Raw genomic sequence first — 13,062 nt, 5'->3', positions numbered from 1 at the left:
TGCCTTCTCCCATGTTCAATAGACTTTACCATCAGATGCAGTAATTTTTTGTAATATACTTGTCTTAATGAACACAGATGCATCCAACTCAATAAAAGTGTATGCCTGATATGCAAAGATCAAAAAAACCACTGTCCTGCGTGTTTGTGTTTTATAGACAGTAAAAGCTCAGTGAAGGAACATGGAACACACTTTACTTCAATTATTTCTTAATTCTGAAGCACGCTACTGAGGGCAGAGTATGAAGTCAATCATTGATGAAAAGTGAAACTATTCCAATTCATCACAAATTCTCCCCTGCTGCAAGATAATAATTGAATTTTGGACATACCAATGTGAACAATCTTCAGAAAAAGCTGCTCTGACAACATAGCTTATATTGATAGAGTGCTACAAAGAATAGCTGTCTTCACATTTGCTGCTATTGGCCTCATAAAATGGTCTTCTGTAAAATAGGAAATTCATATCTCAGCATATTGCCTTATAAAGGAAGCCATTTCATCAATAGTTTGAATTTCTGATGACCTTTAGATTACCTTTCAAAATTTAAAATATCCACATATCACACACACTGGAATGTTTCAATTATGACAATCCACCTTCGTTAACTATAATCCCTTATATATGACTTCACACTGTTATTTTGCTGAATAGTTGCTTTTAGCTTTTCTAATTTGAAGTTACTCTCCATGTGTGGATGGAAAAGTGTATGCAGGAATACTACATCGCCTTTGAATTATAGTCTCCTATTTTCTAAGTCTCATCAGGACATTGCCCTGCCCTCCAGCAGACACACTCCCATGGTGCCCCTAGTGTTACTCACTGTCTCTAATGAAATCCAGTACATGCCACAGCTCCACGTTGATCTCAGATTGACTGTCAGCCATTCGCTTGGTGCACTTAGCAATAAATTTTCTATATCTGAACAGCAGAGGATTTATAGTGGGTTGTTCAGCACAGACCTCCATTTATTTGTCTTATCGGGAAATTCTGAAGAATGTTGCCAATATTACTGATGAGCGAGGTGGTTGTAGTTCATCCGCTAACCCTTCAGTTCAAAGGATTTGATGTGTCTTTGGATTTGTCTCAATTACAATTACTCAGACAGGCACATGATTCCAATTAATGTTCCTATTTGATATTAAAAATAAAAGGAAAAATTAAAATTAACCTAAACTCTGGGCCTTATATTTCGCCTTGTGTTTTGTCTCTGAGAATTTTAGTATACCTTAAACATGTATGGTTTTATAGTTCTTGACACACTGATGAAAAATTAAAGTAACTTGCCCTTGCTGATATCTCAAGCATTTCTGAGAACTTTGATGTAACATATGAGTTAAGAAAGAGTTTTCCCCCATAGGGTCGCAAAGGAAACTTTCTGGACAAAATGACTGAGCTGCCTATTTAACATATCAACCTGTTGCTAGCCAGTTCTTCCAGCATTAGTTAAACCTTTGAATCTCTCAGAAATTCTCATCCCACCCCTACACTAAATCTTTCCAACTCAGGGAATTGGCTTCCCTTCCTTTCACCAGCCTCTGTTCCTATACAATCTCAGCCATCTTAGCTAAGTGCTTTCTTAGCCTCTTGTTCCTTTGGTTCTCTCTTGGTAGTCTTACAACCTTATTGCAACAACAGTGCCCTCTTTCTTTCTAGCTACTCATCTCTTCTGTCATTGCTGGGCTCAGTCTAGAACCTTCTAGATTCCTAAGAGGAACCCCTGTCTTCAATCATACCTACTTGCTGTCATATCCTCATTTTCTTTCAGAAAGTAGCTGACAAAATCTGGTAGCCCTCTTTTCCACACTTTTGGCTATAGAACATTGACTGTACTGAATATCAGATTCTATTTTGCAGACAAATAATAATATATGCCATAGAGACAAATTTTGCAGTAGGAAGATGTTTAACCCTATAAAACCAAGTATTTATTCTATTGTACAAAAGTCTACTGGGTACAAACATATTAAAAGGCAAACTGTAGATATCTTGGGCAAGAAATTAGCAAGTTTTGAAGCTCAAAGAATTTGTATTTCCTACAAAAATAAGGAAATAAGAAGAGAGAGAAACTGAAATTTCACAGCATTCATTCATACTTCCTAATGTATAATTTACAAAATGAATGCCATCATACAATAAACATGCTGGTTTATGTTCCTGGCATAGTGTTCACTGATGCAAATAGAAACTCCAAATGAAATCTATAACAGTAACAGTTTCATTCATGGGAAAGTTCTGTTTAAAGTCTATTAATGTCATTTGAAATTGGAATGTCAGTAACAAAATTAAGACTTTGATTTTATGTTTCATTTATACTTCCATTCTTGTCCTTTTATCACTGTGACTTGAACAAAACAAAATCTAAAATACTAATATGGGTTTAGAGGCAATGCACAGAGTTCCAGTAAAATATGTGCTGTGTTTTATTGGTGACATACGATTATTTGAAGTTCCACAATTTCTAATTTGGAAAAAATTAAATTTATAATATGATTTTCATAGTCATACAACATTTTCTGAGTTTTACAATATATTGTTTCATTATCAATTTAAAAATAATATTAGTGCTCCATCTGGTGGTAAAAATATTATTTTTCCTTTTTAAATATCTAATAGTAAAAGTCTTAGGGTATTACATTTATATATTGATTTCAATAATATATTAAAATATTTTTAGGGTATCAAGTTAATAAATATTAGAATGCCTTCAAATCATATGTAGTATCCTATATTTAACTTGACTATAAATTAGAAAATTGAGCTAATACAGATCGTTAAAAACTATTTTTGCTTGAATTTATTATTCTTGAAAAGATAAACTTAATCCATTTATAAGTATATAAATTAAGTATTTTTATGAATACTACAGTTATCTATCTATGTAGTTATGTATTTATGTTTTTTTAATTTTGCATCCTATATTATTTTATCAGTATTGATTTCTTTTATATTGATTAAGAATGCTTATAAGATCTTATTTAATATCTAATCTACTTCAATTGAATTATCATATGATTCTTTAAAATAATTGTGATTTATCATGCTGTAGTATTCCTTTTGCTCCTCATATAGAATGTAAAATTCTACATTAAGATATTTTGAAGTAAATAGTGAGGCAATTCTATATAATCATAGTCAATAAACTGTCAATAAATTGCCTTTCACTGTATATGTCAAAGTTCTAAGTTTGATTTATTTTTTATATCTATATTTTAAAGCAGGGTGGTCTTATTATATATTTAACTGATTCCTCTGCCTTTGCCAATTATGTATCTCTTATCAGGCATTTTCCATCTGAAAGTTCCCGAGTCTTCCCCTGTTGGCTCAGCCATTGGAAGAATAAGAGCAGTAGATCCTGATTTTGGAAAAAATGCAGAAATTGAATACAACATTGTCCCAGGCGATGGGGGAAATTTGTTTGACATTGTCACAGATGAGGATACACAAGAAGGAATCATCAAATTGAAAAAGGTACATAGACTAATTTTGGACAGTTGGCAAATTATAAAACATGAAAAGCAGAGACAGTGATAGCTATATTTATATTTTCTATGTATTACAATATAGTTCTACGTGTATAGTGCACATCTTCGATACAACATTAAGGCTTCTTGGTTTGCCAAATGACATTTTTAATTTCTTCATAATTTAAAGATTACATTTTTAAAGGGGTGAAGAGATAAGTTATTGTACTAATATGGCTGAAATGCACAAATTTGTGATTACTCAGAGAACATAAATATGTAATTTACATTATAGGTAAGAGTTGACCTCATTTGGAAAGAATACCCGCTTGGACTGATAAGATGTAACATAGCAAAGTCATTGAATGCTAGAAGCATAGTTTAATTTGTCAAAGCTTGATGGGGAATAATGGTAAAGAAGTGTGAACAGTTAAGTCCTGACTTATAAGGTTTCATTGTCTGGAATTGGGCAAGGAGTGACGTGTATCATAATTTTGACCAGAAATATGGCTTCATTCTGTCCATATTCAAAGAGTTTGAATGAAGATGAATGTAAAAATAAGAGTTGGTAGAAGTAATAAGAAAGTAACAAGGCAATCTATAAATAGGAATGTATAAAATGTAGGTGCATGAGAGAAAGATAAATAAGTAGAGAAGAGGAGATGTGGTAGTGGTAGAGTACTTGACTGGATATTTTCTGACCAATTGCTTCAAGGGTCTTTTCTTGACTTGATTTGCACAATGCATGTAACCTGATATTGTGTGCCAAGTAAACTTTTTAATTAAGATGCTATCTGTCTTGGCATATCATCATAACCATGGAAACCTATGAAAACATAACTGTGTTATAGAAGCATAATTAAGAATAGGAATTAGTACAAAGTAGAATATTTGGTTTTGGTAACCCAAAATATAAAGAGTTTAATATGTAAAAATTGTTTAGTGGGAAGAATGCTGAACACTTTGGAAATCTAGCCTAGAGCAGCCATTGAATGCTATAAGCAGGATCTAAATTGCTGTTCTAGGCAATCCTTGGAGAAGAATGCCTAGAGAATTCTGGACAGTTACAGCATGCTTTATGAGCTTTCAGAAAGGAAAATGAGTTGTGTCTGGAATTGGGCAAAAGGTGATTTGTGATAGTTTGACCAGGGATCTGGCTTTGCTCTGCCATGTCTGAATGAATTTAAATGCAAAGATTAAGGACTTTGGGTTTTGAGAATGGAAGAGTGTGAAAACAAGTTTAAATTTGGGGAAGGAGTGTGAAGTCAACAGAATATTTGAAGCTGTTAAGGAGATTATGTTCATTAAAGACAAATCTGGTCTTCTGCACTGGGCAATAGTCATGTGATTCATTCGTGTCAGCACTCAGAAGCTAATGCAGCTACAGGGACTGGGATTCATCTTGAGCTAACAAGAGAACTGGATATCATAATCCACGTGGTACTTGTTTTGAGCACAAAGACACAATATTAGGGAGTTATAGAGATCATATGAGGCTAAGCACTGTGGCTAAACTGGAATCCCAAAAGAAAGGCACTGTTCTTTGATTTCTATTCTGGTGATGAAATACAATGATCTAAAACAAATTGTGGAGGAAAGAGTTTATTTTGCTGTCACTTCAACATCACTGCTCATCACTGAAGGAAGTCAAGACAGGAAACTAAAGACAAAAACTGATTCAGAAGCCACAAGGGGTTGCCGCTTACTCTCTGGCTTATCATGCCTTGGTTAGTCTGTTTTGTTATATAGCTTAAGATCTCCAGAGCCCAGGGATGGCACCACCCCTAATGGCCTTAGCCCTTCCACATTAATTAAGAACATATCTTAGAGCTGGATCTTAGGACATCATTTTTACAGTTGAAGTTCCCTGTTTCACGTAACTCTAGTTTGTGTCAAGTTGACACATAAACCTAGCTAGCAAAGGCACTAAGAATTCATTGAAATCAGCTGTAAAGATGAAGTCTAAACTGTAGTGGAAACAGAAGAATAGGAAATGCCAGTACTCTAGGTGATCCACCAAGCAGATTATGGAGGAGAACAACCTGTTTGTGCCTCAGGTGTAAGATTGGAAGTACAGATGGTACAGGCTAAGCATTTGAAGCCTAGAAGATTACATTACAGGCTCCAGTTTATGGACATGCAGATTCAAAATGTAATGTTTTCCCCTCTGGATTTTTATTTTATTTTTGGAGGATTATTTATTACAATTGCCTGGTTCTTCCATTTTTAAATACAAGGATCGTTTTGAGCTATCATAGGTTGCAAGTATGTGATTGTTTTAATTTATTTTATAGCAGCTCACACTGAAGAGATATTGAAATATTATATTCATTTTTCAAAGTAAACTTATTTGCATCAATATATTTTGGCCATATCTTCCCTTTCTATCTCTTTCCAAATTTTAACTGCTTTTCTAAAACCTTCTCTTCAAAACAGTAATAAAAATCAACCCTGAGACTCATTGGTTAGAGTGCTTGCCATTCAATTATACACTGTTGGATTCAGGTCCCCAGCACCCATGGAAAATCTAGGATAGCAGCGTTCCTACAGGGCTGAGTGATAAAGACTGATGGTACATTATAATTCCTAACCAGTTATTAAACTAATGAGAATGCTTTAGTTTCATGCGTGATTACTGCATGAATAGATGTGTGCTGTCATATATTTAACACACACACATATACACGCGTGTGCACACACACACACACACACACATCGCAAGTACATATACCTCACCCAAAAGAAAACAGTGCATTTTATTTACTGTACAACATGCAGTCTGTTAAACCTAAAACAATAATATCATAATTATTATTATGATATTAAATAATATCATAAACAAATATATCATAAATAATATCATAATCAAAAAATAATATCATAAACATACTTTATTTCATTTAGTATGCAATACACATTTGGTTAAACTGTACTGAATTTGTGTGTCTGTTTATTAGTTGTCATTATTTTAAACAAAGGAGATTTTATATTCATTTCTATTTACCTTTTAACCATTCCAATACATCTCAAAATCTGATTTGAATAAGGAAAATATGGCAATGAAAATAATCTTTAAAATTCAACTTACATTTACTTTATTTATCATGTTTTAGTGATAAAATGAGCTTTGTTAAAAAGCTCATTTAACATTGAAACACAGAGTGGAAAAGTACTTAGGCCAAGCAAAGGATGCAGGCCGGTTGTCAATTTACCTGGGGAAGCTGAGGTGGTCAGAATTAGCCCAGACGCTCTGAACTGTAGTGCTCTATGTTGATCTATCAAAAGCTCAGCATCAGCATGGATGCCTCCCAGGAACAGGAGATCATCAGTTTCCATAAAGAGGTTATATGTCTCAGTTCATATAACGTACCTTTTAGATACGTTGCTCAAAGTTCTAGCAAATTCAGGCTGGAGGAATAGCTCTGTCAGAATAGAAGTTGTATCAAAATCATGACATCCTGAGTGTGAATATTAAACTCTACAAAAATGCTAGCAATGAGGCTATAGTCCCTGTGGGTTACTCATAAATAAGCAGAACCAAATTGACGAGCTTTGGTTTCAATGAACTACCCAGTCTCACACTCTCATAAAACTAAAGGTGGAAATGACTGAAAGAAAGAGACTAGATCTGCCTCTTTCCTTTATATATATGTATTCATGATTTACGTGCACTCATGCACAAAATACTCTAAAAGATCAGAGACACACACTAAATGTGTTTATATATGCATACATATATATACATTTACACAAAAAGTATTTTATTATTTATTTTAATTTTTGAGATTATACTATTATAATTATATAATTTCTCTTGTCGTTTTATATTCAAACCTTTCTACATAGCCATCCTCTACTAATTCATAGACTCTTTTTGATTTATTAGTTATTGTTACATAAATACAGATACACATAGACAGTTATACATATGCATATTCTTGTGTGTATGTGCTTCTATGTATGTTCCTAAATATATAGTACAACCTGACCATGTTCTAATGCTATGAAGAGTCACTGTGACATAGTAACTCTAACAAAAGAATACATTCATTTGGAGGTTACTTACACTTTCAGAGGTTCAGTCCATTGTCATCATGACAGAAAGCCTGGCAGCATGAAGGCAAACATAGTGTTGGGAGATGTAGTTTAGAGTTCTACATCTTGATCCACAGGAACCAGGAAGAAAGGCCACTGGGTTTGGTGTGGGCTTTTAAAACCTCAAAGTCCATCCTCAGTGACACACTCCAAAAAGCCAACACCTACTCCAGCAAGCCAACACCTCCTAATCCTGTCAAATTGTATCACTCACTCCCTTAGGCCAAGCATTCAAATACACAAGTCTAAGAGGGCCATGTATTTTTAAATTAAGGTTCTTATAATCTTTAGCCTACTAGGCTTTTCACAACCATCCTTTCCAAATAAACTTTAGCATAGCCGTTCGTGGATGTTTATTCAGTCATGTTTATGATACTTTATGACTATAGCTATGACATTTCTGAGTAAACAGTATCGTAGCAAAATGTTCATTTTTTCCCATTCTGTGCCTCTCTTTTCTAAAAGTTTTACCTGAGCTTCATATAATTAAATATTTATATATATTTAATTGTAGTGGTATCCATTAAGATTGGGCTCAACAACACTGCATTTTGATTATTTATGGTTCTCTGTAAGGTGTCTATCTGCTAAAAGAAGGATTTTCCTTGGTGAGAGATGAGAACTAGACTTATCTGTGAGTATAAAAACTTAAATATAGTTAGGGTGTAGCAAAGTGACACTTGTGAAACCTTTGCAAGAACTATGACTTAGCTAGTAGTTGGCTAGCTTTCCAGTGACTGACATGCTTTCTCTACTGTTTAGAGGGTCTTAAATCCAGTCAAAGAGTTGTTGGTTGCCTGAATGCTGTATTGCCACTACTGAACCTTTTAGGTTATCAGGCCATGCTGGTCATTGTTGTAATCCGTTTGTAATATCAACGACTCTTGATCACTTCCCTTTTAGATTTTTTGTTTTTTTATATTTCTTCTTTCTTCCTCTAATAGAATATTATTCATTATATAGGCATCAAAATAACAATCTATATATAATCATTGCTGTATATCATTCAGTAGACATTTGCTGAGCAAATACTGAGTACAATACATACTTAAGACTTGGAAGTTCAAGTTAAAATAGGCAGACATTTTCCTGTACTTAAGCAGACTCTTGTTATTATAGAATGAGGGAAGAGTTGGTAGTAATAAATTAAAGCTGGAAAAACATACACCACTCTAAAGTGTCAGTAAATGTAGGCATGGCAGGGTCTTTTAGAAAATTGTGCAAGAAAGTCTTCCAGCTGAAGGAAGAGATATTGACACTATGGTATCTGGATGATATATGTTCCCAGAAATCCTGAGCAGTCATATTTCCAAAATCTCTGAGGATATAGAACACTGGAAGGAGGTAGGAGTAGCTTAAAGGCAGTAAGAATGAGATGATGGGTAGATGTTACCCAAGACATGGAAAATCCAACACGCAGCGTATGCCTGCGACTTTCATCATGATGGAGGGTATACTGTGAGTTTAGACTAAATCCTCTTCATAGGACCGGATATGGGTCACTCAGGATAGTTTGACAGTAATTGTGAAAGGTAGAGATATACCAGTGAATATGTCACACACATGCCACAGAGCTTCAGTGACCTTGAAACAGGATGGGTGTTTACAAAAATGGAGACTGTGAGAAATGATGATGACCCTGATGAATTTTAAAGATTAAGGAGAATTTTAAGTACTCTGATTACATGGTAAATTATATTTAAAGCATTTGTGTAACTTTGATCTAAGATGCAACTGATTTTGTAAGAAAGCTTAAACTATGTACAATCTCTCCTGGCTTATGTTGCAAGATGTGGAGAAGAATTTTTTATGCAAACACATTCACAGATATATTTCTTGACTAAAATTATTTCTACAGTTTCTTTAAAGAACAATCAATAAAATATACAAGTGACAAATTCTTATGAAACTTTCAACTTTAACATTAACGAGATTATTTGGGGGTGCTGCAGATCCTGGGTTGGGCCTTGTGGGTGGTGAGGGAGCCTTCCATACTGCTCTAACGGTATGAGTGCGTATGTCCACTGGCATACCAGATGACACAAGATACAGGATACTAGAAAACTAGTAAGCCTCAGATTAGAGCTACAAGAGGGCAGTGGCTGTGTCTCCCAGCTGTACCAAAATACTCTTGGGTGCTGGTATCCTGGCAGTTTCCCATAATGACAGTGGGGTGGTTGCCTACTTTAGAACTCCTGTCAATTGCCCACTGGTCCAAAGTCTGTATGAAAAAAGAAATGCTTACTGCTTTCTCCATGATTATCTCCAGAATCTACTTACATGGTTGGTAACTCTTCCTCCTTCCTCTCTTTCTGGTACTTTGGAGTCAGTGAAGCAGTATTCGGCAAAACCAGAACGGGGAAGTGGGAAGGGGTGGGTGGGAGGACAGGGGGAGAGAAGGGGGCTTATGGGACTTTCGGGAAGTGGGGGGGCTAGAAAAGGGGAAATCATTTGAACTGTAAATAAAAAATATATCGAAAAAAAAAAAGAAAAAAGAAAAAAATTAATGGCCACATAGGAAGCCCTAAAAAGAAAAAAAAAAAAGTGGTAAGCTGAAAAAAAAAAAAAAAACAGAGAAAAACAGGGGTCTATACAAACAACAGCAGTTTTTGAATGGCATCATGTTCTAAACTTGGCTAGGACGTTTCTCTTTTGCAGTCTCTGAATGGAAATGCAATGTAAGGGTTAACGTGAAAAATGAAATTCATAGAAAAGCCACATTTTACATACCTTTAATCTATGTCAAAGGTCAAAACTCTGTCTAGAAATGAAAATGTAGCACTTTTTAAAGAATTGCTTTAAAAATTGGTCTGAAAGATTTTGAGATGCAGGTTATGGAAGGAAACATAACGTTTTTTTAATATTTACTTTTCTTCTTTTTCAAAATCTCCCTTTCAGGTGTAGAAGGTTCCATGCTGTGAAGTGCACAGTTTCATTATTGCTTTATCTTTTACCTTATCCTTGCTTCCTACTTAAACTACTTTCATTTCCTTCTTATCCTCTGAGGAGCAAAGATGTAAGTGGATAAACATGATGCTCTGATTTATATGAACTGAGAAGAATGAAAACAGTCATTTTTATTTATTTTATTGTTAAATTTGACTCTGACCATGTTATGAAGCCTCAGACGGAATGTCGCTTCTCTGACACTTCAAATTCAGAATAACATCACGAAACTATACAAATCTCTCCAAGGCACAAGATATTTTGAAAAACAAAAAACCCAAAATAAGGAAAATACTGACTTGCCTCATATAATAATGTACTGGGTTAAGGATATCAAAACGTTCTTATACATTTTTGAGCAAAATAGGAATAGAAGAAAACGAAACAACAATAAAAATTTATTCTTAGAAATATTTTTTGTTTATTTTCTTTTGTTTGTGTAATTATAATAATAGAATGAATATGTGGACAGTAACAGTCTGACTTAATATCATATATAATTTCACCAATATTTCTGTACTTTTAATAATATAGCTTTTACCAACTAACAAGGAATAATGTATTAGTGCTAAGACAATTTAAAAATTATTTGTTAATATAAAACAAGTGATTCTACAAAATAGTAAACAATCCTACAATCATCATGTTAACTGGCTTATTATTTCTTTTAATTTTACATGACTATAGCATTAAATGCAAAGCAGAATGATTTTCAGCATAGGATTTCAAATTCATAATTTACTGTTATGGAACAGTAAGCAGATGCTAATGGGTTCTTTGGGGGCCCTTATATTATACATTTGCTCCCTAATCAGTAACTTTCCACATTCATTTTCTGTTAAAGAGTATTGAATGCCTCCGATTTCTTGTCATGTAAGTTGGTACTATAGCACCACCATGTGCCGATTTGGGGAAAAACTCAAAAATGTGAAAAGTTTTGTACAAACACCTGCCATTTCTCTAATCTTATTTTTTTAAAAAAAAAGTTAATAATTTTTGTGTCCATGAATATTATGTTTCTGTTTTAAATTTTTTCACTTTTGCCTTTGCTTAAAAACAAACATTTTAATTGGAAGTGGAGAAGTGGCTCGCTCAGTGGTTAAGAGTGTTTTCTGCTCTTCCAAAGGACTGAACACCTACATACAGTTCACAACTGTCAGTAGCTCCAATAACACAGTATCCAATGCACTATTCAAGACTCTGCATGTACTACATATCTGTGATAATCATAAATGTATTCCTGTAAACCACATTATATATATATATATATATATATATATATATATATATATATATATATGACTTCTAAACATTCTCAACTCCATAGTATCAGCAAGTTGAACTACTCGATGTAGATATATCTGTTATCTTAGGGTTAAACTTTTAATTTTAAATGCAAAATCATCTCTGTTCTCTGTAGAAATGTTTATGGCTGGACTTGGCGATATGAGTCGTTAAATAGAGAACTTAGCATTTAATAATGATGACCTGGGTTCAAATCTGTGCTGTGCATGTAAATGAGTTTATGTCAATGCTGTGGAAGAGATGTTAGGTTGATCCCTTGTGCTCAATTACCAGCTAAGTCTAGTAAAATTGGTAATGTTCAGGATTAGGAAAGAGCTTGCCTCAAAACAAATGTTGAAAGTAATAAAAACAAACAAACCAAAGGTCCTTTGTCTTCCATGGCCAGGTGTAAGTACATGTACCTACACCTTCACACGGATCTGCCCACATATTGTAAGGTGCACTTGTGAACACATGCAGAAAAGATATATTCCTATTTATACTTTCCCTTTGATTCTTTGTAAACTATGAATCTAGCAAATCTGTTAAGCTGCTTTCCATCTTCTGGACAGGACTTGCCACCAGGTCTTTGATCTTGTCCAGTGCTTCTTCTAGGTCAAGGAGGGTTACACACATTATACAGCCAATGATTTGACATAAGCCCACTTTGTTCTCCATTTCCTCTTTTGCATTGGATCTTTTCCCAGTCTTCCCTACTACTTTCACTCTCTATCCTTTACTCCAAAAGTGTGTGTGTGTGTGTGTGTGTGTGTGTGTGTGTGTGTGTGTTGTTCCATCTGTTCATCCTATATGAATATTCTTCTGGCTTTCAGCACCACCAAGGTAAAGAGGAGGAAGTACCTTCTCTGTTGCAATTTTTGGCATATTAAGTAGACACAGAAGTAACATTTCAGTACACTAGACTGATTGAAATTCTATAGTTGGTTCATTCTACAAAGAACACTTCAGGAAAAATGAATTCATTAATCATTTTCCTTAACTCTTAATTTGTTCCCCAAATGCAAACATTTTATCCTAATCTTCTACTATGCATAGTGTACATGTTTACAATATTTGATCTCATTATATTTCATGTCCCTAGAAGTTCACCACATCTGTAGTATTTCTCAATAAACAAAAAAAAAATCTCTGAAGTACATAGAATGTTTTAAATTTCCATTGGTTAAAGAAGTATTTTATGTTTGTTAACTGTTATTTATTTTGGTACATTTATTTTTATTTTTAATCACATGCACTATAAAGTTAATTATAT

At 34.1% G+C, this 13,062-nt stretch overlaps 1 protein-coding gene across 2 annotated transcripts in view; it reads left to right on the top strand.

Moving 5' to 3' along the window:
- Cdh12 (cadherin 12) overlaps positions 1-13,062 on the top strand; it is a 332,749-nt gene that overhangs the window by 274,891 nt on the left and 44,796 nt on the right. For both annotated transcript variants that reach the window (XM_052159683.1, XM_052159682.1), the window contains one exon: positions 3,284-3,471. In XM_052159683.1, the coding sequence (XP_052015643.1) occupies positions 3,284-3,471 (188 nt within the window). The remainder of the gene's footprint in view (positions 1-3,283; positions 3,472-13,062) is intronic.

Source organism: Apodemus sylvaticus, chromosome 16 (assembly GCF_947179515.1).
Source record: "Apodemus sylvaticus chromosome 16, mApoSyl1.1, whole genome shotgun sequence".
NCBI classification, from domain to species: Eukaryota; Metazoa; Chordata; class Mammalia; order Rodentia; family Muridae; genus Apodemus; species Apodemus sylvaticus.
This window is presented reverse-complemented; position numbering and strand designations above follow the sequence as displayed.